The sequence below is a fragment of the Dermacentor andersoni genome, chromosome 8, assembly GCF_023375885.2.
Source record: "Dermacentor andersoni chromosome 8, qqDerAnde1_hic_scaffold, whole genome shotgun sequence".
Taxonomy (NCBI): Eukaryota; Metazoa; Arthropoda; class Arachnida; order Ixodida; family Ixodidae; genus Dermacentor; species Dermacentor andersoni.
The window spans coordinates 114,863,551-114,889,692 of NC_092821.1; the positions used below are offsets into that span (position 1 = coordinate 114,863,551).

Here is a 26,142-nt window from a genome sequence, read left to right on the forward strand (position 1 = left end):
TGCTCGCTTGTGCGGAGGATCCGTAAAACTTTTTTTTTTTTTTGCCTTAACGCGAGACTGGCAGCCGATGAAGACGCGGCGTGTTGTTGACAGCGTTTCAGCATCTCCGTTGCCAAGGCGAGAATGCCGCCAGTGTATACCTATACCCCGCGTCCACGATGAGTCTGCCATCTGTATTTTTGATCAACCGGTGCTTGTACCAACTCTTCACGCTCTCTCTTTTTCGCAGAGAGTAAGGTGGCCCTTGGGTGGGGGTGTCGAGGACCCGAGGTAATCTCGCCGCCGTAGTTTCCCAATCGAACCTTGAGCAAGTGTATCGAATAATGAAAGTAGCTCTAGGAAGAAGAAGCCTTCTTGACTCGAGCTAATTTACGTGGCATTCGGTGTTATTTTTCCTCTTGCTTTCTCTTTCAAGTAAAAGAAAGCAAAAAGTACTTCGCTGAGCATGGTCACTGAGTTTGGGAATAGGCAATTCTAAGGAGGATGTAGGCTCACCATTTTTTTTTTCGTTTCCTTTAATGACGTGAGACGATTTTATAGGAGAGGTTGGCGCTTTTGGGCGCGACCACGGCTACGTCTTGTCGCATGACGATCAGGAAATGTAAATCTCGAAATATGCATGAAAACACTGAGTACAGTCAGCGGGCGTCATCGCAATCAAACTTCAGCACATTAGTTCAGGAAGCCACAGGAGGTGAAATTGTACAGCTGCGCAAATAAACAAGACAACTCGTAATTGGCCGAGAAGGCACACGGAGGTCATGCAGACATGTTGAGCGCAATTACACATGTACAACACGCTAAAAGCATGCAATTAAAATTTGGCGTTTTACGTACCTGAACTGCGATACGATTAGGAGGTACGCTGTAGTAGCGGACTCGGGAATATGTTTGGCCACCTGGATTTTCTTTAACATGCCCTTAAATATAAATACACAAGCGCTTTGGCGTTTCGCTGCCAAGTAAATGAGGCCTCCTAGGCCGGGCCTTAGCCCTTAGGACTGGCGCGTATCATATCCACTAAACAGCCACGGTGGGTTGCATAGTATAGTAAAAGCATGACTTCTTAATACATTACGATCTTATACTGACATGACGCACTTATATGACCTGTTTCACTGCGACTTCAAATGCTGGTACAGAGTTGGAACTCTGTCGATGTCGTAGTGCCTCTGAGTTTGTGCCGTTAAGGATGTTTTAGAAAAGTGCGTAAACATGTTACATGAGATTGTTATGCCGCGGTTCACTGAAATGGAGCGATGTGCGAATTGAAGAACCGGCTAATGCCATGGCGCCCGTGCCAAGTTAAACTTATTGAAGCGTCGAACAGAAACACACAAACCGTTGCATGATGCCGATGAAAAAAAAAGGGAATTTTAACTCTTGGTGTCCCTATTCGAGGAGTTGTTTTCGCTGTACGACGGTGGGAGATTGTCAGAGCGTGTTTTCAGCCAGCGACTTTGGCATGCGCTCACCATGGCAACGAATAGCGTAATTTGCTGCATCGCGCGGTATATTGAATCCAGTCCCCCGTGTGGCGGCAGTTTTCTTTTTTTCTTTTACCCGATGTTTTTCCCGGAGCATTCAAAACGCGTTGAGAAAGACAAAGTAGAAACAAGTAATAATAAAGAACGCATAAACTTGTCAAGCTGCCGGAGTTTGGTTGGTATCTTTTATGGTTTGCCTTTATTAACTGAGCCTGTGCAAACTTCACGTTTGTTTGCTATACCGTTCTCGAGCTATGCCGAAATGAAAAAAAAACGACAACAACAATGAGGCGGGCGCACATAATTCTTCGCTTTTCCAAACGCTGACGCTCGTTTTGGGCATTTGAAACGAAGTTTGCTTCGAGCGGGCGAAATCTGTCAAGGTAATTTGAATACGAAGAAAAAAAAAAGCTCGGGCATATCGCCGCTTTGTTGTTAGTGAGATGAATTGCACGATGCAAGTGGCAGCGTAACGACAGGTAAACACGAGCAGCAGCTTCTTTTTTATTAGCTGTGAAATATGGGAAGCCTGGCCACTTGACGAGGTTGGCGATGCGAAAATGATAGTAAAAAAAGAACGAACGATTATAAAAAGGAAGGTAGCAGAATTTCATATACGAGTCGAAAAGTTTCCCTCACAAAAAAACAACACGTTATCGAAGCAACTCGATGAAGTGCGGAGCAATAAAAAAAAAAAAGTAAGAAGAAAAGAACGGTATAAGAGTTCAATAACATCACAAGAATAAAGGTTTATGGAAACGTGCTGCATATTATAAACGCGCACGAATTACTGTTCGCTGAGCATTAATTAGGTCCCTCTCCGCGAGAAAATCCCGCAGAGCTTATGGATCTAATCGACGAATCGCGCTGCATACGGCTCTACAGCAAAGGTAAATTTGCAACTCGCCGATCTGCCACTGTTCGCTGCTTTATAGCGCGACACATTTTTGTGCCGACGATCGTTCTCCGGAGCTGTACTGGACTGGAGTGTAACGGCTCTTCCCTGATGCTATTCTTTGCGCTTCGTCATTGATTCGAGTGGTGCTCGATCCACGTTATCGCCGATATCTGCCGACCTTGCACGGTGGATGATAACGGAGGAATAGAATCGACCGAAAGGAATCCTTGCATTTACCGGCCCCGAAAGCGTATTCGCAAGAATGTTGTTACGCTAAAGCTGTTCGACAGGGCTGACGCAAGCGAATCGGGACGCTAGACATAATATTAGCGATGGCCACCGCCAAATGGCAAAGAGAACTTACGAATGGAAAGCCTTGTATTTCAATGGCTACATTGTGTTCACCTAAAAACTGGCGACGAGATCGCTCTCTGCACTGTTTATAGTAGTCGGGCAGCGTCATCATATACCTCACATACCGTTAAATGCGAACAAATGGGTCAGAATACATTGCCACAATGGGGGAATGATTAAATGTGGAAAAGGAATACGGCACCTGAAGGACCCACGTGGTATGAATGCGTAACTAAGGAAAAACGCGTTTGGCGGAGCTATGATCGTATAAAAAAAACTACACTGTGCTAGAGCGAGTATGTGAGGATGAAAACAATCGAAACGTTTGGTTTGTTGCTGCGCCGGCTATCGTAGCCGTTTCAATGTATTTCTAACGAACATGCAACGATTAAGGAAAGAGTTATCTTGTACTTTAAAGCGAAGCATTCTTGTCCTCCTCCTTCAACTTTTCCACTGCTGCTGCTGTGGCTCTCTTGTACGTCGGGGGGGGGGGGGTGTTCAGAACGTGTATATACATGAAAGGAGCGTGGCAGAGTGAAAAGGCGACGTGAGAAACTCGTTAGGACCTTTCCATCGCGTCGCATGTGCACAATGCATTCCGCAGCTGCTTGGGCGTCGTCACAATTCGCTCTTGACAGCTGTAATTATCCGTGACCCCCGCAAGAGCAATGCAGAAACTGCAGCGTTTACCTTTCTACTAACGTTCAAGTCCATAGGGAAGCTAGGTAAAATGGCAGAGCGGAGGTAGGGAGAGAAGGCACAGAATGGCTAGAACCGACGCAGTCGCGCAACAACTGAACAACGGCCTTGCCATTCTTCACTCGCAGCTCCAATTCACTGGTGGGGGGGGGAGAGGGAAAAGATGGCGAGAGAAGGCAGGGAAACGCTAATACTATAGACACGACAGTGCTTGCGGGTAAGCTGATGGTACGGTACGGTACGTTTCTGCTACTCCCAAAAAATAAACGCCATGCACATTGGTCAAGCGTACAACTGAAGGGTGGCCTGTCGCAAAGCCACAGTAAAGCATCCTAGGGTCTAGGCGACAATCCGCGTCTGTTAAATCAACGCATGGCACGTCAAATCAAAAATTCTGTGCGCGCCGTGGTAGCTTCGCGCATATGGCACTGCTTGAGGCCGAGGGCTTGATTCCGACCGTGGCAGCCGCATTTTGACAGGAGCGAAATACGAAAAATCTAGTGCACTTAGATGTAGGTGCGCGTTAAAGAACACCACATTGTCAGAATTAATCCTGAGTCCGCCACTACGGCGTGCCTCATAATCCGGTTGTGGTTTTGGCACTTACCGCCCCATAATTGAATTAAAGTTTAACATTCTTGCCACGATGCGATGGGCCATGTGAGGCAATGATAATGCTCAACCCTCTCAGAGGTTAGAAAATATGGCGCACAGGCCTTCATTTGGCCTGTAAAAGACACTTGCAAACACCCAAGAAAGAGCTCAAGGTACGGCGGAACGAAAGGCTACATATTTTGAGGCCTCTCAGAGAAGCATCAACACTTCTCGACACACCATCCTACACGAATTCGAGAGAGGACGCCTCAGTTATGCGAAAAGCACAAACGCACACATTACCCACACCAGACTATACGCATTATATTAACAGGGACTCAGGCTCCCCCCCCCCCCGGCAAACCGTGCGAGGTCTATCCATAAAATAAATACACCTTCTGGGAATGTCCCGCCAACACTACCATTTGGAAGACTATAATTTCTAAACTACTACACAACCAGCGTCCCGGCCACTGGGAGGAGTGGACCACTGCCCCACGAAAGTTTGAAGGACGACGGTGAAGCACTTCTGGTGGAGCATGTCAAGAACGTGTTAGGCCAGGAGGCATGAGCCTACGAGGAGGCCCGGACTGGTGCTTTAGTTATTTTTTGTATATTTCTCTCTCTCTCTCTCTCTCTCTCTACAATAACTTCGATGGACCTGCCTCAACAGATGGGTGTAGAGTGTCGACTGCAGCCACGTTTTCTGTGAGGACTTGCGCAACGCAACCGAAAATGGGCGTACAATATGTCGACGACCACGACGACGAGTACAACAACTACAAGAACGATAGCCTTTAGGTTTGAAAGTTGTGTATTTCTCACAGTTGTGTTGTCCTGTGGAAGTAGAATCAACTCCACCACCAACAACAGCGACACCATCAACAACGGCGGACTTGCCTCGTCTGTTCCCCGTGTCGACACCGTGAACGATACCTACCTCGCCCAGCTTGTCATTCTTCTGCAATACGTCTTTTCAGGTCACGTCTACGAATTCTCCTTTATATTTACCCTTTCTGTGCTTTCGTTTTATTTATTTCTAGCTGTTTTCTCCTCAGTGCGCCAGTTCCACTCATGGTTATTTCATACGTTTTTGTTTTGTCTTTTGCTTTTTTCCTACGTCGTCTGATCGTTCACACCGTCCCCGTCGTCTGCTCGCCAGCCAGACGGGGCGTAGCGCGCAGGGCGGCTACTTTTGTGCCTTTACCATGGGAGAAGGAAGGTAGGGCGTAAGGAGGAGAAGGAAAGCAAACAAAGCCAAGAGAACCGGCGCCCTCCCGCAGCTAGTCGGAGCATTACCCGCGCAGGCGCGACAACACGCCGCGTTCATTTAAGCCGTGCTTCTCGGCTTCGACTCGGCTTTGGATCGGCTATTTGCGTTTCGCGCCATTACCCCTCTCTACGCGCGCCTTTTTCTCTCTTTCCTTTTTTTTTCTTCCTTCCTCGAGAAAGCTCAGGGAAAAAGGAAGAAACAGATAAGAAAGCAGCAGTCGATGAAACGTAGCAGACGAGAAAAGAGGAAAAGCAACGCTTACGACAAAAGGACATTTTCAGACGCGTGGAAACGATTCTGCTAAACGTGGAAGCAGACGACAGAGCGAAAGTGAGAATGATGCAGAGAGGAAGGAAAAGGGCATTTTTCTCTGTCTTTGCTCGTCACATGGGCGTAGCGAGAGAAGGACGACGGGACGCTAAGAGAAGGTAGGGGGGAGGGAGGAACAGTAGCGGAGGTGAAAATTGAATTCACTTGTCTCAGCTCTCAGCTGGCTGTCGTTTAGGGGCTTGAGGTGTGGAGGGGGGGGGGGGAGAGGCAGGCGAAGTAATCGATCGTTGTGGGAGTCTTGCTTTTCATTTGTTCTCCCTACTATTTTCCTCCTCATTTTTTTTTGGTATCCGCAGTGCGCAGCATGCAAGACCTGATGCATAGTGGCTGAGAATTTACCAGTGTTACATAGGGATAAATAGGGGAAATGGGAAGAGGGAGGGTGAAGGGCCCTTGCAGTGAAGTACGGCGAAGGCAAAATAGAAGCAAGAAAACATTGGGGACAAAAGTTGGGGATAATGAAGAGCGGATCGCACGGCTGGAAAGTAGAGAACAACGGATGAAGGGAATGATAGACGATGAAACATTCTGCGATAGATACACTGAAAGCGAGAGGAAGGGTGTGTGTTAAAAAAAAGGAGGAGGTGCTAGGGCCCTTGTCTTCAAGCTTGCGTGCAAAAAAAAAAAGAAGAATCACGGCCTTGGCTGTTGCTTTTCTTTTGTCTCGGTAAGGGAAGATTTCACCTCACTTTACTTGTACGAGAGTGAAAAGGAAATACAATCGCCTCGGTTTAGAAACAAAGATTGAGACACGAAACAAAGAATAGAAAAAAACAGAAACTCAATCTCAGGCTCGGTCGCGCGCGTGGCCTGATGATGCCGTTCACTTTAGAATCGATAGCCCGCAGGCCATGCAACCAGAGAACGAGAAGAAAGAAAGAATGAGAAAGTGAGGTGAGTATTGCGTAAACATAGAGGAAAGAGATAATAGAAAAAAATGTCAAATTACGAAAGAGTGGATACCTGACCTTCGTGGGTCGAAAAAGTAAAGTAAGCGAAGGCGCCAATTTAATGAACACGAAGACGTAGGGGAAGTAATGTAATCGATGAGCTCGATTTTCTTTTTTATTCGATGCACTTCTAGTGCCCTAAAAAGGGAAACCTAAAAAAAAAACGTAATGTAACATGGAATCGACGAAGAATTGGGTACACGGATGGCGACTGTAATTCCTAAAAAAAAAGAAACAAGTTTGTAGGACGAAGTACCGGCAAAAAATTAAAATGCAAATCCGCTGAGATTGCGAAGAACAGGGCGAAATGAAGGGAACAAAAAAAGGTACAGACGCTAGCGTTGCGAAAGATTTCGGTCGTCTCGTAAATACGATAAATCTCCTGACTCAGTACGCGGTTTGAACTATAACATGTATATTTTCTTTGCATTATGGACCGACTGCGCAGCCTTGTTTCAAGTCTCGCGAAGGGGTTGCTTTTGTAGGTTGGATGTCGATGGCCGCCATTATTGATTAAAAAGAAAAACTTCTGTTCGCAGCACTTAACCGCGCCGTGTCGTTTGAGAAAGTTTAAATGAAACAGAAAGAGAGTAACAAACGTTGCCGTCATGAAAAAAAAACGAAGAAGAAAAGATCTGCACGTTTTCTTGATTGCGTAATATTGGTCGCATGTTGTGCGCCGCTCTTGAACCTGACACGCAGAACCAATAGCAAATAACCTTGCTCTGGCAAAGCATCCTTTCGGAACTCCATTGTCATGTTTTTGACGCAAACAAAATGTTTTATTACGATAGGTCCTAAAGATGGCCAAGGTTTCCATCTTCTTAATTTGGTGCTTAGGCTTCAGCGCCCGCGCCTCACTGTGATGTCGTGAATTTCAATATACTAACTTATATTTTGTCTGTTCGGACGCTTGCGCAGTGTGCTCATAATTTACCGAGAAACAATTACTTAGACCCAAGTTGTGCACCACCAAACTTTTATGGAGGTTAGGGTGAGCTGATGCGAGGACAAGACTGTGACACCGTCCCGTGGCCTTAGCTCTTTGCTTGCCTAGTACGACTTAACAACGAAGCCATATTTCACCCCTTGAGCGGAATGAGTCATGAACCAACCTGCACAAATGCGTAAGCTTCCGCAATTCATCTTTCACAGTAAGATGCATTTTGCAATTGCGGAATCGTAATTTATTATCACAGCTTAACCTAATGTTCCAGTTTGGTTTTTGTTTAGGCAAAAGCATTAATATACGCTTGGTCTTAACCTAATATTCCAGTTTAGTTTTCGCTGAGGCAAAAGCACTAATGTACTTTTGTACGGTTGATCGCCACTATAACTTACATGCTTATGTGCATGTGAATAATAATAGGTGTAGAATTTATGTCACTCATTTAGCGTCTTGGATTTAGGAGTGCACATAACACTGCGGGAATGCATTTGACGATAGAAAATTCACGCAGCTATTTTTGGCATTTCTTTGTATTGAATTTCGAAAAAACGGGTAGGTAGACTTCCCTAGGGCCAGCCGCTACTCGATGGCAGCGAAGCACTCGCCGTCAAGGCGCTAGCGTTCTTTAAGAGCGGCGGTAGAAGGGAGTCAAACCTTCTCAATGGCTTTCGCTTCAGCGTCTTCTCCGAAATTTCGGCCTCCAACACTGTAGGCGCGCGGGAAGACAGTGCGCGTCAAGCCACAAGCCATCTCGGCCCGCACTAGGCCTTGCGTCCGCCATATTACCTCCAAGATACGGAGCGCTTGCCGAGCAGAGAGTTTGCCCTGCGCATCTACGGCCGCTGGCTACAGAGGAGGATACCCGCGCTGCGTTCCCCTATTTGGCGCGCTAGACCACGTGACCGCCAACACTGGGCACGTGGGAAGACGGCGCACATCCCAAGTAAAACCCCTTAAACTTCGTAAAGTAGCGACACTCTCCTCCTCTGCCTTCGCTCCTCCTCGTTTCTCCTCTCTTTCACGCTCCCTCCTCGACCGTGGCGCCGCCTACACTGCTCCAGCGTAGCACCGGGGCCAACATGTGCTCCTCGCCACTCCGTAGACGCTTCTCGAGCAAAAATGGCGCTGATGCATGGCACGAGGGCCCACGTGATGCTATTAGGCCAATAGCGACGCGGCGTCGGCCTCGGCCAGAGCGCGCGAGGAGGAGGCGGCATTCTTCAAAGCGTGGCAGTACTTTACGAAGTTTAAGGGGCTTAAATCCCAAGCGGCCATCATTCATGCTCGGAAAAGCACTTTCAAGTAGCACGTATTGAGCAACAGGAGGCTAGCTGTATCGGGTAATTTTCCATCTTGATCTACATTTTTCTCGTTGGATCCTTTCGTCGAATTTCGTTATTGGCGAGATCCAATTACTAATTAAGACTAATTAACTAATAAGGCGGAATGCGCGAAAAGTAATCTGAGTATCTCCAAGCGGCGACAAACAACGCTATACCTTGGTTCGGTCGAGCTACTCGGCATTTGCGTGTTTCTTGAAAGTTAGGCTCAAGTTACGCGAAACACCCTGATTTTGTCCGCTTTAGATATATTAAGCGGTGTAATTTACAGACTGGTGATATCATTTTCCATTGCTTGCATAATGTGTTACAAAGTTCACAGTTTCGTCTTTTTTTGTATGTTCCCGTAGTGAAGTAATTAACATTAAATTATAGCGATTTACGTGCTAAAACCACCATCTGACTTTGAGGCTCGCCATAGTGAAGTATCTAATTTTAAAAAAAATTTACTGGCTATAAGAATTCCACTAGATTTAAACTTTTTTCATTGAACTGCAACCAACCTAACTGAATTCGGTGAGGTGATTGCGGAAATAAACGAATGAACCTTTTCCACGTACTCGGCAAGGAGTTTCCACGCTAAGGCTTCCCCTTACGAGGAAGCTTTGGCTTCCGCTCAACTGCCATTCCTCTACACTCAAGTGAATGTAAAACACAGAAATGCGTTTACGAGAAAACCGGCGGACTAATTTGAATGAGCAATCTCGCATTTGAGAGAGAAAGTTCGTTTTGCGCAGCTATTCGAAGTTTAGCAAAAATCTTGGACCGTTAGATTAGAAGAAGCAGGACGTCAAGTTGACAAATCCGCGAAGAATAGTCCAGTTCTGTCAACTGCATCTGTTAAAACATCTGAAGCGGAGAAACGTGACTACAATTGTACAGCTCACGTGTAATTGTTAGAATGTGTACGAGAACTTTGCTGTAGAAGTGCTCAGAAACTAGTGATATGTTTTATGTATATGGCGCATATTTTTGACGGCTTTAAATGTATCACGAGGTGCAGCTCTCAGCATTGCGTTGTAATTTTTATCGCTAAGTTACCTCGCTGTGAAGTTGATGGTTGAGCTATTCTAAATTTTGCTAAGTTAAAGAAAAATGTGACGGCCTTAGTAAAAACATGTCCTTACTGCAGTCAATGAACTTAATAAGATATGTATATTTTAAACTCAACAAATCCAGTCAAACTTGCTGCAGCTGCTGCCTTAAAAAAAGCGATTTCTCCGTTTAAAATTTGTCTGCGTATCACCCCGAATGTTCCCCATACTTCCTCAGATTATGAACTTCGTCAATGTTCCAGCATTAAAAAAAACAGAACAGACATAAAATTTCCGAGGGATTATTGACACAGTAACAGCTCGCCCTCAGAACAGCGACAAGGGGCTGTTCAGCCTTCATTCTCTGGGCTGATGCGTCGAAATCAACGTGCGTAATAACAACGACAATGAAGTAGCAAAAGCAGGGTGCAAGTTTGAGCTAATTGTATGAGCATAATTAAACTAAGGTATAACTTGGACACGAGAAAAGGGTAACGATATAAGGAAAATAAATCATAAAACCGTCCAATATTACGCGTTTGGACACTAATGTGCCAGCGTACACCATCTATTGCTCTGTATGAGTTCTTAAACCTATAACACGGAAGCTTCAAAAACATATGTTATGGAGATGTAATGGTGTTTTGGTTTGCTGTTTTTTTTTTTAGCGTTTTGGTGAATTTTCGTTCATGTCACTTTCAGTTTTTTTGTTTTCACGTTCTCATTATTCTTATTTGTAACCCGCTTTTATTTTAGGGGGGGGGGGGGGGGATTTAGTTGTCGGTGAATCGCGATATAATCGCTTCTTTCGAAAATATTGAGCCAGTTGAAACTAAGCGCCATGCCTTGTCCCTTCTGTACCTTCGCATGTAAGCTTAATTAACCAATGCTGCGGTGTTATATATATGTATATATAGTTGAAGAAATGAAGGGGCACACTTACGAAACTTGCATGTTTAAGTGTTTAAACGTTTCGAGGCCGTGCCACGGCCTCCGTTAGAATACATACAGGGGCGGAGCCGCTTTTATGGGCATGCGTATGTGGGCACAGTGAACAGTACGCGCATGTGTACACTTGCAAATAATAAAAGAAAAAAAAGTACAGCAACAAGTACAACTGAACATGTTAAATGATATGCATGAAATATCATTATGGTGTCACGCTGATTGCGCATGTAATTACAGAATGATATCAAGTGCCACATGGGTAAACGAGGGACAAATAGATTTGACATGCTTAATCAAATCTATGCACGAACATAGACGTGAAGATATGTCAGAGAAGCACGACACTTTTTTACGTTCTCGTTGATATGTAAGAGAACGGAAGGAATGCAATCAATATACCAATCCACAAAAATGGAGACGTTAAAGAATTGAAAAATTGTAGGCCCGCTAGTTTACTCCGGGTACTATACAAAATATTCACGAAGATAATTTGCTATAGAATAAGGGCAACACTTGACTTTCGTCAACAAAGTAAACAGACTGGCTTCAGGAAGGTATACTGTACAATGGATCACATCCATATGATTAATCAGGTAATCGAGAAATCCACAGAGTACAATCAGCCTCTCTAAATAGCTTTCATAGATTACGACAAGGCATTTGATTCAGTAGATATACCAGCAGTCATAGAGACATTACCTAATGAAGGAGTACAGACCGTTTACGTACAAATCTTGGAAAATATCTAGAGATTCCACAGCCACCCTAATTCTACACAAGTAGGAAGATACCTGTAAAGAAACGGGTGAGACAAGCAGACACAATCTCTCCAATGCTATTCACTGCGTGCTTGGAAGAAGTATTCAAGCTATTAAATTGGGAACGCTTAGGAGCAAGGATTGACGGCGAATATCTCAGCAACCTTTGGTTTGCAGATGACATTGTTCTATTCAGCAACACTGCAGACTAGTTACAACAAATGATTGAGGACCTTAACAGAGAGAGTGTACGAGTTGAGTTGAAGATTAATATGCCGAAGACAAACATAATGATGAATAGCCGGGCAAAGGAACAAGAGTTCAGGATCGTCAGTCAGCCTGTAGAGTCTGTTAAGGAGTACGTTTACCTAGGTCAATTAATCACAGGGGACTCTGATCATGAGACGGCAATTCAAAGAAGAATACAAATGGGTTGAAGCGCATACGGCAGACATTCTCAGCTCTTGACTGCAAGCTTACCGTTATCATTAAAAAGGTGGTGTACAATCAGTGCATTTTACCGTTGCTGGCATATGGGGCAGATACTTGGAGACTGACAAAGAAGCTTGAGAACAAGTTAAGGACCGCGCAAAGAGCGATGGAACGTAGAATGCCAGGCATAACGTTAAGAGACGGAAAGAGAGCGGTTTGGATCAGAGAGAAAACGGGTACAGGCGATATTCTAATTGACATATTCAGGTAAAAAAAATGGAGCTGGGCAGGTCATGTAATGCGTAGGTTAGATAACCGTTGGACCATGAGGGTTACAGGATGGGTACCAAGAGAACGAAAGCGCACTCGAAAACGGCAGAAGACTAGGCGGGCGATGAAATTAGGAAATTCGCGGGCGCTAGTTGGAATCGGTTGACGCAGGACAGGGGTAATTGGAGATCGCAGAAAGAGGGCTTCATTCTGCGGGAGGACATAGAATATGCCAATTATGATGATGACGATGATGATGATGGTAATGATGATGATGCTGGTGAAACAATGATAAATTTATGAATCAGGAGGGATTCTCGTACTTGTCGGTCATAGTGCGATTTGAAGCCTTATTGTATTACTGTTACATTGATGTTGTCAAGCACATGACCTGGTAGTCGAATGTGTTTGCATAATCACAGGTGCGGCAAGCTGTTAACTTCTGCTTTGTGGTTGTTGAATCGAATGTGGAAAGATGTTTAGGTCTGAACGATATACTGTATATGACACACTGAACATTTAAGCAGAGATGTTACTACTGTCGGAAGTGAAGTCGCCGTTAATGTTAACAAAAAGAATTGGATGCTGTGCTTCGAGCAGTCTTTGATGTGGCCCTCTGTACACGAACTTTACAGCCGGGTTTATTGTAGGGATGACAACGAGCAGAAGCAATCGCTTTAGTCTTGGAAGAGCTTACTAGGTCACGCAGATGCCTAGAGCGACGATAGACGGTCGGCGATTGCGTGAAAATGTTTTTAAGACGGTTGCTCTGTGTGAGGAAGGTATAATGCTTTCTGAGAATGTATGACACCTTAGGAATGCGTACAGAGTTTGTTAGAATAAAATTAGGTGGTGAATTTGGCGCCGATCGCTTGTCCGTGCAGACGGCATCTTGCCAGTCGAGACAGTCGGCCCGTTTAAGGGCATCGTCAATTATTTCTGAAGGGTATTTCTGTATGGTTAGTGCGTTACGAAGGTAGTTACAGTTGCGAGTGAATTCACTGTCGTCCGAACATATTCTTTTGAACCGGGTAGCTTGGCTGTAGGGAACGCTCGTTTTGCAATGTTTGACACGGACGCTGTTGAAGTCCAGATATCGCTCTCGGACAGCGGGCTTTCCGTAAAGAAATGTAGAATTGACCGGCACTGCAGTTGGTCAACGTTGCAAATAAGGTTCATGTTTTAAAAGAAATGCGCGTTGGTTCTAACAAAAGCTAGTCGGATCAACGTAGGACGGTAATGACAGGTTGCACGAAAAAGAAGACTATGTCTGACGACCAAGCGATGCGTTAGGCAAATTGGGATTGAGTCTCATCAAGACGACGTTTTGCTGTGCGCTAGAACTTGGGTAACTTTCGTAGCTTGCTGGTCTTACTTTTTTTCCGAACTGTGCTGAAGCAACGTGCACTTTGTACAAATACACTGCGCTCATCCTGAGGAAATTTGATGGTGGCATTTCGATATGGTGCTGTCTGCCTGCAGCATCGCTTCAATTTACTTACGAACTGTAACCTGTACGAAAGATAACTTGGTCACATGGAGAAGAGAGAGAGAGAGAAAGAAAGCCGAAATCGGTTTTCCAGCATTTCTTTATGAAAAGTGAGTCACACGTGAATTTGATCCTATCTTCTAGCTTTAATGTATGCGGATGAAAGGCAAAAGCTCACAAGTGAGAAAGAGAACGCTTAACGTGCTTTCGGACATCACCCACCTAATAGGCGCGCTGGGATAACCAAGTTGCTTCTTTGTTACAATGTTTCAAAGACCACGGGGTCCATGCTGCACGGTATGTGACATAAAGATACCACTGAGTTGGCTGAGTACATTTTAGTGGTTTTGTTCTCTCGAAAGACTGTTTTCTCGTTGCTGCAGAGCGTCTATGTCAGTCATCGACCTTGAGGCAATGCTAATGTTTCGCAACGTTGAAGAAGTACTGGTCGAGAAAACACTTCAACTACCGATACTGTGATGCCCAAAACATTAATGTAAAGCGTTATTTCATGAACTGATCGCAACTTGGACACAAGTACTCGCAGTGTGACCAATCTATGCTTGATCCATGACATGGCAAACATATGCGTGCTTTGGAATGCATAACACTATTTCTTTGTGGGAAGCAAGCAAAATAACTTGATTTGATATAGTGTGATGTGTGCATTCATCTTCTCTTTCCTTTATTGTTGTTTACTTCTTTCCTCTTCGAGCGGGTGGGTGGGGTGTCCCTTTTAGGAAACAGGTGCTTCTTTGCCTCTCTTTTTATTATTTCTAGATATTCACATGACTCACAATACTTATATTATGACATTCGTATGCAGGGGTATACTGTGTTGTGAGTAGGTAGTACTTCAAGATTGTGCTTATGGAACGCCTCTTTGGTTAGGCTAAGTTCTTGTTTTTATTTTCGTTTTTTTGTAGGCTTAGTATGTTTGCGCCTCCGTAACATACGTGTGCGTATAATACGAGAACAGTGTTAGTAATAATTTTAGAGCTGTGCGTTGTAACAGCCGCCTCCAATGTATAGCTTAATTTCATAAGCGCCACTATTAAAGAAAACCGCAACAGCGTTGGCTCCCTGATTTCTTGCAATTCTGAACTACACCATAGCTTATAACATTTCTGCATCTGAGAACACATCGCATTTAATCAAAAAGCATACATTACTACATAAAGTAATACGATAAATGTGGTCCCCTGCCTCCACTCATGGCAAGCGCACCATTCGAGCGTATTATGAGAGGTACCGTGGTTAAAAAAAAAGAACAATGGCATGACATCTTATTTTCTCAAGCACACCTTGGGTTTTAGAGACGACGCTTGCTGTTTCTAAATTGTTTAGGTGCCTTCTTGGTTCCAGACAATTATTTATCCCTCACCAGCGTTGCTTATGATAAGAAAGACGCTTGAGATTCTCGCCGTTTGTAGCCGACGTATTAGTTTTTCTATCCGCCTGGATGGCTCCTTCGTAATTATTTCTGCTTCAAAGATAGACCGACGCTTATCAAAGGATTTACTCGACGGTTTTATTTTTTCGTTCTTGGCGTGTGTGTGTGTGGCAGTTGTTGAGAGCCAGCGGTTCCATAGTCGGCAAATATAAGGAAAAAAAAACATGGTAGAACCGGTGCAGAAGCTCAACCGAGTGAGCAGACGACGTATATAACACCATCGAGCTGTTGTGGTGTCGTCTGCTTCGGCTTGGCATTCAGGCGGAAACTAATTAATTTCCGGTAGACAAGGCTGGAACAAAAATGGGAGCCTCTGCAAGAAGAACGCCTATCTTGGCGTTTGCGCGGAATAAAAAAAAGAAAGACGAAGAAAAATGGCCACAGACACACGGAAACAGTGCGCGGGGCGTGTCCGACCTTTCGTTTTGTTCGCCCAACTTCCGCACAAAAGGCGGAAGAGAAGCAAGAAATAAACACAAAATGAATTGTTAATGGCGAGGAATAAGAACGAGAACACTGTTCGGCTTACTTCCGAGCAATATAAAAAAATGCAGTGGCGACGAAAGGCGAAGGAAAAAAGGCTCGTGGCGAAACATCATTTATGCATCAGCGGCGCTGTTGGTGACGCGTCTTGGCTCAACGACTCGGCTGTTGGCACGGCTTGGCTGTCACCTTGGATTCTGGCCGTGACGTGGTTTTCTGCTGTTCAGGAGCTCTCACGACGGGGGACAAAAAAAAAGAAAGCTCGTGAGGGATGAAGAGGCAAGAAAGATGGAAAAGGAATAGAACAAAGAAGTGAACGCAATAAACGGAACGAGCTAAGAAAGGAATAAACGAATGTAAGAACGAAGGAGAGAAGGAATCGAAGAAGGTCGATGCTAGGAAAGAAAGGAGTAAAGACAAGGAGAATGGATGAAGGCGCACCAAGAACCAGGAACGAGAATGTAGCCAGAGTGGAAAGTAGTTGGCACATTCTATCGTGCCCAAGAAGTTTTATGTTGCGGTCCGGCCGAAACGATATACACGCGTGCATGTTTTATGAAAACGTGCTGCCCGCCCTCCGTAGTACAACCTAGGCGGGGTCCGGCTAACAGACGGCTAAACTGGCTTTGCCACAATGGGACGTAGTGTGTGCCTCGGCTGCTCGCGTGTCCAGCTAGGAGAATGGGGCTCGCATGGTGGTGGATTGAACTTAGAGGCTCCTAACTACTGCAGACGAACGTTCTTTTTTTTTTCCTGCGCAGTGCAGACGACCTTTCCGTGCCCGAAGATATATCAGCTTCGGCTCTTGCTCTGTTCTTCTTCTTTCTTCCTTTTTCCAGCAGACCATAATCTGTACCAGGGAAATTAGGATGCAGACGTACTTCGGTACGTGCTTTCTTTGTGTGATTCTGCAGACGATAATCTTTCCGAAAAATGAGCATGCAGACATGATTTGCTTTCCTTTTTCATCTTTTAATAAGGCATTCTGATTGTTCACTGAGGAAGCGCTGACGTACAGGATTTAGCTACTATTTTGTATGCACTAAATAATTGGGATGAAATGTAGGTTTATTAGTTTCTTTTCTACTTGTTTTTGAATGCCTTTCACTGCGATGGCTTGCCGTCACGGTCGAACATTAGGAGCGAGGTAAAAGCATTTTACGATTATGCTAAAACAAAAAAGGTCATCTCTTAATCAGGCGTTCTTCGGCAGAATTACCGATTAGCATAGAATTTGAAAGGGAATTTTCGTTAATAAACTTCGTCGCAGTCTTGCTTTCTTTCTTCTGCAAACCTTTTCTGTATTCTAAGAGCCGAGATAATACTTATAATGATAAGAATAAATAATAAAGAAATGCATAGCACATTTGGCAGAATTTATTGATAACGGGTGTGTCTCATCAAGAAGGTTTACAACAGAAACTCCTATCTGAATACGTGAATAAGAAATCTTATCACACGCCGATCACTGCTCTGGATTTGGTGAGGCTTGTGACTTTTAACGCAAATGTTATACTGCTCTGATTGGGCCTAGGAGATTTTGTTTTCAGGCCACTAATCTGTTTAAAAATTTTCCTGAGAATCATAAAACTGCAAATATAAAAACCGGAATGAGATTTACGATTTCTATATAGTTCAGCGACAAAAAAAAAGGGATATCAGAGTGCCATAAACTGCGTCTAGGGGTACACCTGTGAAGTACGTGAACAGGGTAGATTATAGAGCGTACCGAAATGCGTCGGTGATTTGTGAATAATATTATTATGCGTGAATATTAGAACGGTGGCTTGGAAAACGTGGGTGTGGCTGTCGCGACGAAACTACGCCAGAGAGATAAGCCCCTGTGTGAGCTGCCAGGACGTCGTCTCCACTTCAACGATGACCGCTGCTGCGGCGTCATTGGCCGAGCAGCTGCGCAGCTCAGAGAAGGGCACTAGGGAATTAACGAAATCGTCTGAGCGGTTCGAAATTGGCTTTCTCACTGAAAAGCAACGAAATTCCGCCGAAATCTATTCGGCGATGGTCCGACGAGCGCCTGTCTTCGTTGGGCACGTGCCTAAATTCGGAAAAAAGAAAAACGAAATGGGTTTAGCCCTCGAGCTATCGATAGAGCTGTCTCCTAATTGGAAAAGAAGGTAGCTCTGCGGCCCCGCAACCTGTCGAGCCACTGGTGCCGAATTCAAATTCCTAATCAGCACATACGTCCACTGTTTGCGCGCCTGCTGAGGCGAAAAAAAGGTGTAGATGTGTGTGACCTTCTACAAGGGAGCCACACGTGGCCATAATGCCGATGATGATGATGACAGTGCTGGTCGTGGTGTTAGTGATGGCTAGATACCGTAGCTTTCGGACTAGAAGGAGTGCGGGAGGGTGTTGAAAAAAAGAAAAGAAAGATGAGTTAGACGTAACACATAAGCACGTAGCGGTAACTCGGTGACTGTAACATCGCGGTTGCTGTGCTCGAGCTCGCAGGTTCGATCCCGACCGCGAGAGCTGCATTCCGGTAAGAGCGGAATGTAAAAAAAAATATGTAAAAAATAAGAAGAAAGCGTTTTTGTGTACCGCGCGTTGCGTGCCCAGGTAGTCGAATTTACGCACCCGGTACGTATGTCGTGCCTCATAGTGAGATCGTGTTTTTTCTTTTTTTGGCATGTAATGCCACTGAACTTGCATTCTAGTTTAAGCGTTAAACAGGAGAACTTTATCAACCACTTAAGTTAGGTGGCGGAGGATTGCACATTAAGAGCTGCATAACGACAGCTTGACTGATCGCACGTAGCCGCGAACTACGAAACAAACAGGGAAACACTTTTACGTTATTGTAACAATACAAAAGAAGAAACATACGACAACAACAAGAATTTAGCCACTTGGGATTGTGACGAAATGAAAAAGCAAACAAGAAAACATACGCACCTTTCAGGCAAGGCAAATTACGAGCATTCAGCAATGTGTTCGATAACGTGCTCCCATCAAAGTACAGTCACCCGCAAATGTTTACGCGGCACGGCTTTCACTACAAATGGGGATTTCTGCTCCGTTAAGGCGTAGCGATTCTAATTTAACGGATCACAGTGTAGTTCGCAGGAGCTGCTACGGATCAAAGCATCTAATTAGAGGCTCCGTGCTCAGGCTTCGCGGAAATTTGGCTCTTTTGCAAATCCCGCGTCTCGTAAACTTTTGCGGGTGACTGTACGTGGTACACGCTTCCCAGCGTCACTTGCTCTTCGTTGAGTCCTGTGGCACGGCAGCGGTGGCATAATATCAAATAAATAAATAAATAAATAAATAAATAGATAGATAGATAGATAGATAGATAGATAGATAGATAGATAGATAGATAGATAGATAGATAGATAGATAGATAGATAGATAGATAGATAGATAGACAGACAGACAGACAGACAGATAGATAGATAGATAGATAGATAGATAGATAGATAGATAGATAGATAGATAGATAGATAGATAGATAGATAGATAGATAGATAGATAGATAGATAGATAGATAGATAGATAGATAGATAGATAGATCGATAGATAGATAGATAGATAGATAGATAGATAGATAGATAGATAGATAGATAGATAGAAAATGAATAAATAAATGAATAAAAAATATACATAAAAGCGAGCACCAGATCTGTCGTTTGACTCCTCTTCGTGCACGCCCAGGGACCACGACGACGAGAGTTCGGTGTTCGACGCAGCCCGCAAGCTGAACGAGGTGACGGGCTTCAAGGGCCTGGGCCGCTACTTCAAGCAGATCGCCCAGTCGGCGCGGTCGAGTCCTGCCGACACCGTCGACGACTTCCTCGGATGCGTCAACGTCCCGTTAGAGGTGGGTCCACCGAGTGTGCCGTGGACTACCCTGCCACCTTCGTGTAGAACGTGTTGCTGTTTGCAAACTGATCCGCCCGAAAAGCGTACCGCTTTCTTTCGAACAAACAAAACAGGCAATAAAGGTAAAGGGTAGCCGCAGGGCTGCACGAAAATAGAATCGCGCAGATTTTTTCGACCGCTTTCCATCTACAGTTGATAAGAAACTTATGAATCAATTTCGCCCCATATGCTACGCAGACCTCCCCCGAAATATCTGTGCTCGAGGGATGATACGCTCTTAATTTGTTTGAAAACTTAGAAAAGGTGTCTCGTAAGTTTAAGCAACTTTTAAAACACGCCCCACCTTTCTTTTTTGGCATAGATGGTTGATGAAACACAAGATCAGAAGTTTCTAAGGGTTGCGAGATCATTGCTTCCAAGGCACGGGCGAAGCCGTCTGTAAATGCCCAAGCTCGCAACAGTTGCTTGTATTTATAGACAAATGTTATACACGGACCTACGTTTGGAGGGCTGCGAGAGAAACGTGTAGGTACACGATTATCCTTACTTCGACAAGCGGAGAAACAATTTGAAGGATTTAATGAGACGTACAATTCATATTGACGCAAGATTAGGCATAAAGCGCACAAATATCATTAATCCGTCTCTCTAATTGCTGTTGTGGTTGTTGTCTATTCTTCTTAACCTTCTGTCCACGTTTATTAGCTGCATCACAGGCCTTCTTATCCTCACGGAAGTCTCCCAAATAGCTGCTTTGATCAATTTTAAAGGTCTCTTGTCCGTACGTAGGAAACGATTGAAATTGCTGAAATTCCAATCACGTTATTGGTAACTCGTCTGGTCAGCACGAGCTATGGTCAGATGTAAAATTAAATCACGAAGAAGACGAAATACCCACAAAAAGGTAAAATAAAAATAAAAAAGGGCAGTTTCACCCGAAGGCGAGGCATTGAAAATGACAAGTTCTAGTGTTACGCCCAAGCTCCCTGGACGGTGTGCTAGCAATACGCGGAGGCAACGTGTCGAGATGGAGCCCACGATATTACTGCTGTTGTGCTGCAGAAACAGCGCTCCGGCAGAAACCAGGCGCCTCGCAACGCTGGCCCGATGAGGAACGCCGGCAGCGGGCATACATGCGTCGACGCTTGCGGCGCACGAGATGAGACCGACGGAAAGCTGTCGGCTATTTGTCAGCGCCAAAATGAAAGAATTACGTGTATATTTTAAGCTTGACGTTAAATTTACTCTGCGTTCCGCTCGAACCAATCGCGTGCTCCACGTTGTGGTATGCAAACAGCTGCTCAGCATCACGTGGCCTTCGGCGATGTGGGAAGGTACTGCCTCCTCGTCGGAAAGCAGCCTTCGGGTTGAGATTGACAGAGTTGGGGGAGGGTGTGCCAGCTGAGCGTTGTGACGTAGATCGGTACAGTCGCACGAGGAGCAACTGTGGTTGCGCGGGTGTGCCGTGAGCGCACTGGGTTACGCAGTGCTTTCCGCCAGACGCCACTGGCTGCGATTTCCATGTAGTAAGGTGTGCACGTGCGTGCTGCACGCGCACACCTAATGTTAAACACAAATGTGAAACACCGAAATGAAAATATGCGTGCGTGGCTATCAGCAATAGGACAATGTTTGGTGCCTTCTGCAATAGCAACAAGTGCATGGTATGTGCATAGCAGCAACTGTGGTGTACATACCGTGCGTCACAGCTAACGTTCGTCGAGCTCTTAAAAGAAACGAATGAAGAAATAGAAAACATGGTGCAAGATAATATGATTAAACCAGAGGCGTTCGTTCGTGAAAGGTCAGACGACCCTTATAACCGTATCTTCCGCGGTGCTTTTTCTTCTTCTTCTTATAATAGCTTAGGGAACGCTAGCTGGGACATTCAGTGTGTGTCTTCTTGAAAGCAAGGAAAAAGAAGCAATAAAGTCCTTGTATTGCTGTATTTAGTGTTACGGTAGACAGCAGTAAATCTCATAACCTCACAGATGGCCATGCTATGAGAGAAGTTACGATGACGTAGACAGATAATCATCTAAATATAGGAACCCATAAGGCTATCGCACTTCGGTTGCATGACGGAATCACCAAGTCATGAAGCCCTTTTTCCTTGTTCCAAGGCTAAACATTTAGGGGCCTTCTTGTCCTCTTCCTTCACAAACGACACACACGCACACACTTGGTGAGCCAGTCCTGATACCCAGTACACGATTTTTTTTTCTCACAAACGATTTATTAATAAAGGGAAAATGAGACATCTATCAAATCGTAGCAATTGCTACAAGGAAACCCCATACGGGTTCCTCGAAAGAAAAGCCTAGCAGTTGAAGAAAAATTCCTCCTGGTCCGGGACTCGACCGCGGGACCACCGGATTTCCGGTGCAGGCACTTTACCATCTGAGCTAATCAGGTGGCTAGCATATGGCGGGGCGAAGTCGAACTTATCATTAACTCGAAGCAAAGGCCGGGGTTTCACGTAATAGTGGGTGGATGTCTCTGTTTCCCTTTATTGATTACTTCTCTCCACCTTGCGGGTTTACGCAGAACTATTACGTCACAAGCGATTTACACGTGGTTCGCGATGCGAGACAATCATGGAAGCCGCACGACGTCACAGAACCGATACTTAATTCTGCCCGCACCTCCACCTAAATAAGTGACGCAGGTAAAAATTGGGAAAATTTATATTTACAAGATATACATAGAGAAGTCAGAGCCAAGATGGCAGAATAAGCACAAAACACGAACGAGCTCTTTCGATCGTCCTCTTCGTCGTCCTCGTGAGCACCTTCTTCAGAATGCGGGAATAGCGCGTGACAACATTAAAAAAAAAAAAAAAAAAAAAAAAAAAACGGCTCATCAATAACTGTCTGCAGCAGCATATCTGAGCAGGTCTACCGGAAAGCTGTCGTTTGATTTTGACCGTCATGTTCCGTTGGTTTAGGCCCCATTTTTTTGTATTTGTGTACTGCGTGCATTTTCGCCGTTGAACTTGTTATGAAGCCGAGCAGCCTGCATAGAAAACCAGAGGCAAACGTTGCCTTTGAAGACAGTCGTAAAGATAAGCAAGAAAGTTGTTTTTTTTGCGTTCTGCGCTGATCGGCCGCTAGCGTCAGACCTTTCTCCTGTAGTCGTTGCACGTCTTGCTTCGAGTTTGTGAGAACCCCGTCGTGAAGCCCCTCGCGAATAAACCCTGGCACGTCTCTGCCCTCGTTATTGAAGGGCTTCCTCGGCAGGGAGTGAGCTCTGCCACGTGATCTCACTTGTGTCGCATTTGCATGCCCCCCCCCCCCCCCCCCCCCTCTTGCGCAGTAGAACGCGTTCTGGCACTTGTAAGAATGCTCAAGGATGGAGGGCGCGTCGAACTTTCAGACTTTCGCGCGACCCAAACACAAATCTGTTTAGACGCTCTATGGTAAAAGTCTTTCGTGCGTTTTTCTTATTACGAATTTCCTACGTTTTCCATAGACAGCCGCGTGTGACTGAAAGAAGCGTTACCTCGAGACTAATTCGCATTTACCTATCGGAATGTGCGAGTAGGTGATGTTACCACCAAAAGTGGTCGCTGTATAATATCGCCTATGAATAAAACTTTCATTCGACCAGCGCAGCCCGAGACTCTAGCGCTCTCCGCCACTTTTTTCCTCGCAGATGATCGCGGGGAGAGAGGGAAAAATGTTCGATGCGAAAGCATGGAAGCGGCGCAATGAGCGATAAAGCCGGCGTCTGCATGTCGTCTGGACAGGTCAAAAACGACAACTAAACTAAACTAAACTAAACGACAAACAGCGCCGTGTTTGTCTCCTCCTCATTCTGGTCCTGTCGTTTAGCGCTGTTTGAATTTTATAGTTACCATGCAACACGAACTCGCCCAATCCGCTGCCCTTCTGCAAATAAACTCCCGTTGGCCGCGACGCCACGTCACGAGCGCGCCTCGACGGAGTCGAGTGGTCGAGAGGGACCGCCTGCTGCAGCGATAGCGGCCAGACGTTACGTGAGGGGAGAGGGAATCGCCGCGACGCCACGTCACACTCGCTCTCGGAAGCCGGCGTTATCCGCACTTTCGAATCTGGCCAAATCAAAACGCACCAAGCGTCTCGACGCGCTCGCTTGACGGCGAGGAGTTCGTAACTCGAAGGCGCGCTCAGCGGCCTCAAATTGGACAACGCTTTTGCATTCAGAAGTCGTAAGAAGTATGTGGGAAGTTTGGGCTGGGTCGTCCGCGTCACCAATTTGTGTGTGGAGGAGCGAAGCGGTAGCCAACGTAGCCGTGGGATCTCGGGAGCGGCCGACAACCGCGGCCGCTCAGGTCGAGAGCGCTAGCGTATTGTATTCGCACGCTACATGAAGGCGAGCCCTCTTCCTCTTCGCCTGCTCTGGAGGTGATAGTCGCGCCGCTACAGCGCCCCCCCACCGCCTGTACGAAGTGCGATTGAAATAAAGTCCAATGGTGCAGGTGCAATTCCCACAAAGTTCAGGAATTAATATATCGAAACTGGTGTAATTGTGCGAATTCGTCCCTTGTAGATCCGCCTTGTGAACTCTAGGGCTATAATTTAAAATTTCAGTATAGGCCCAAAGTAATTAGTTCAAAATTTATTTAGTGAATTTTTCTTGATTAGTTTATTACGCATTAAAATTGTTTTTTTTTGCAAGCAATGCCAGCCTCTTCGAGTAGACCACCTTGTGAACTACAATCGGGCTATCTGCCAGAGGCAACCTATAAAAAACCTAAATTATGGGCTGGGCCAACTTAAAATTTGGCTGTGGCCCAATTTGAAGTTTCGGAATGGGGTAAATTAATTATGGGGATGAGTCAACGCGAAATGTGGCGATGGGCCAAGTTAAATTTGGGGGTGTGCCCAATTTGAAGTTTCGGAATGGGGTAAATTAATTATGGGGATGAGTCAACGCGAAATGTGGGGATGGGCCAAGTTAAATTTGAGGGTGTGCCCACTTGAAATTTGGGGACGGACAAGTTGAAATCTGCAAGTGGGCCAACTTATGTTGGGGGTGGGCCAACGTGAGATTTTAGGGTGGCCCAATGTCCCATCGAACGCTCTTGCGCGTCCTTCGAGTTATGAGCACCTCGCGGGGAAGCCAGCGCGTTGAGACGCTTGGCGGTGTTTTCATTGGGCCTTACCGAGACGCAGCCAAAACGCAGGCGAGACATTGCGCGGACAAGGAACGCGTGCATAACACAGGCTTGCGGGAGCGAGAGTGATGGTGACGTGGCGTCGCGGCGATGCACTCTCCCCTCACGCAAAACCTCATGGGCTACTGTGCCAGCTGGCGTTCCCTTTCGACCCGCACTGCTCCTTCGGGCTGGCTCGTTCCCTGCGTTCACACACACACACACACACACACACACACACACACACACACACACACACACACACACACACACACACACACACACACACACACACACACACACACACATCTATATATATATATATATATATATATATATAGATGTGTGTGTGTGTGTCTATATATATATATATATATATATATATATATATATATATATAGATGTGTGTGTGTGTGTGTGTGTGTGTGTGTGTGTGTGTGTGTGTTGCTGTAAGCCTCGGTGACAGGGCCTGCGTTATTGTCAAACTGCCGAATGTCAGCGTTTATCCACCGCTCGTCTGTGTGTTCAAATGGATTAAAATAATATAAGATTATTTATTTATTTGTTTATTTATTCGTAGGATGTGTATCACACGGACGATTAAAATTGTGGTCTTCGTGCTTCGAAGACCCGTTCAACGGAAACCACCAAAGTTTTCGCCTTGGAAGACGGCCGCGCGTTTCCATGTTTCCAAACACGGGTCTTGTAATAGCTTTGCCGTCGTACGACACTGTAGAAGGAGGTGCACGCTTTACAGGAGACACTTCTAAAGGTGACTCATCGCGGGGCGCAGAATAGCCCGTTTAAAGACTCTGCCTCTTCGCCCATTTATTTTGATCAAATCAGAATTGTTAGCAACTATAATTTCACTGACTTTGCTACAAATGAGGAAGCATGGTAACATGAGGTGTAGTGGCAGCATTCTGGCATACACAAAGCAGTTCTCACAAAGTTATATTGACAGCTAAATATTGGAAAGGACAAACATTAATACACACACACACGCACAAACTAGCAGACAAATGCACACACACTCTCTCATGTACATATATGGAATTCGATGCACAAACACGCACACTCTCTTTGTCATAAACACACAAACAAACACAGACATGCACAAACTCACACACAAATACGCTCTCTCTCACACACACACACACACACACACACTCTCTCTCTCTCTCTCTCACACACACACACACACACACACAAATGAACACACGCACACACCTGCACAAACTATCACACGGATTCTCTCTCTCTCTCTCACACACACACAGACGCACACACGCACGCGGCAAAAAAGTGGCACATGTTGTAGTTCAGCTGATTTCACACTACTCATTAAAGAGCAAGCAGCGTAACTACAAGAGCCAGTAAAGAAAAAGACAGGCCCAATGAAATATCTGTATACGGACACA

At 45.3% G+C, this 26,142-nt stretch overlaps 1 protein-coding gene across 1 annotated transcript in view; it reads left to right on the forward strand.

Annotated features, from left to right (window-relative positions):
- Window positions 1-26,142, forward strand: part of LOC126529197 (BAI1-associated protein 3-like) — a 515,162-nt gene that overhangs the window by 388,135 nt on the left and 100,885 nt on the right. The window contains exon 8 of the mRNA XM_072289849.1: window positions 19,417-19,582. Coding sequence (XP_072145950.1) covers window positions 19,417-19,582 — 166 coding nt within the window. The remainder of the gene's footprint in view (window positions 1-19,416; window positions 19,583-26,142) is intronic.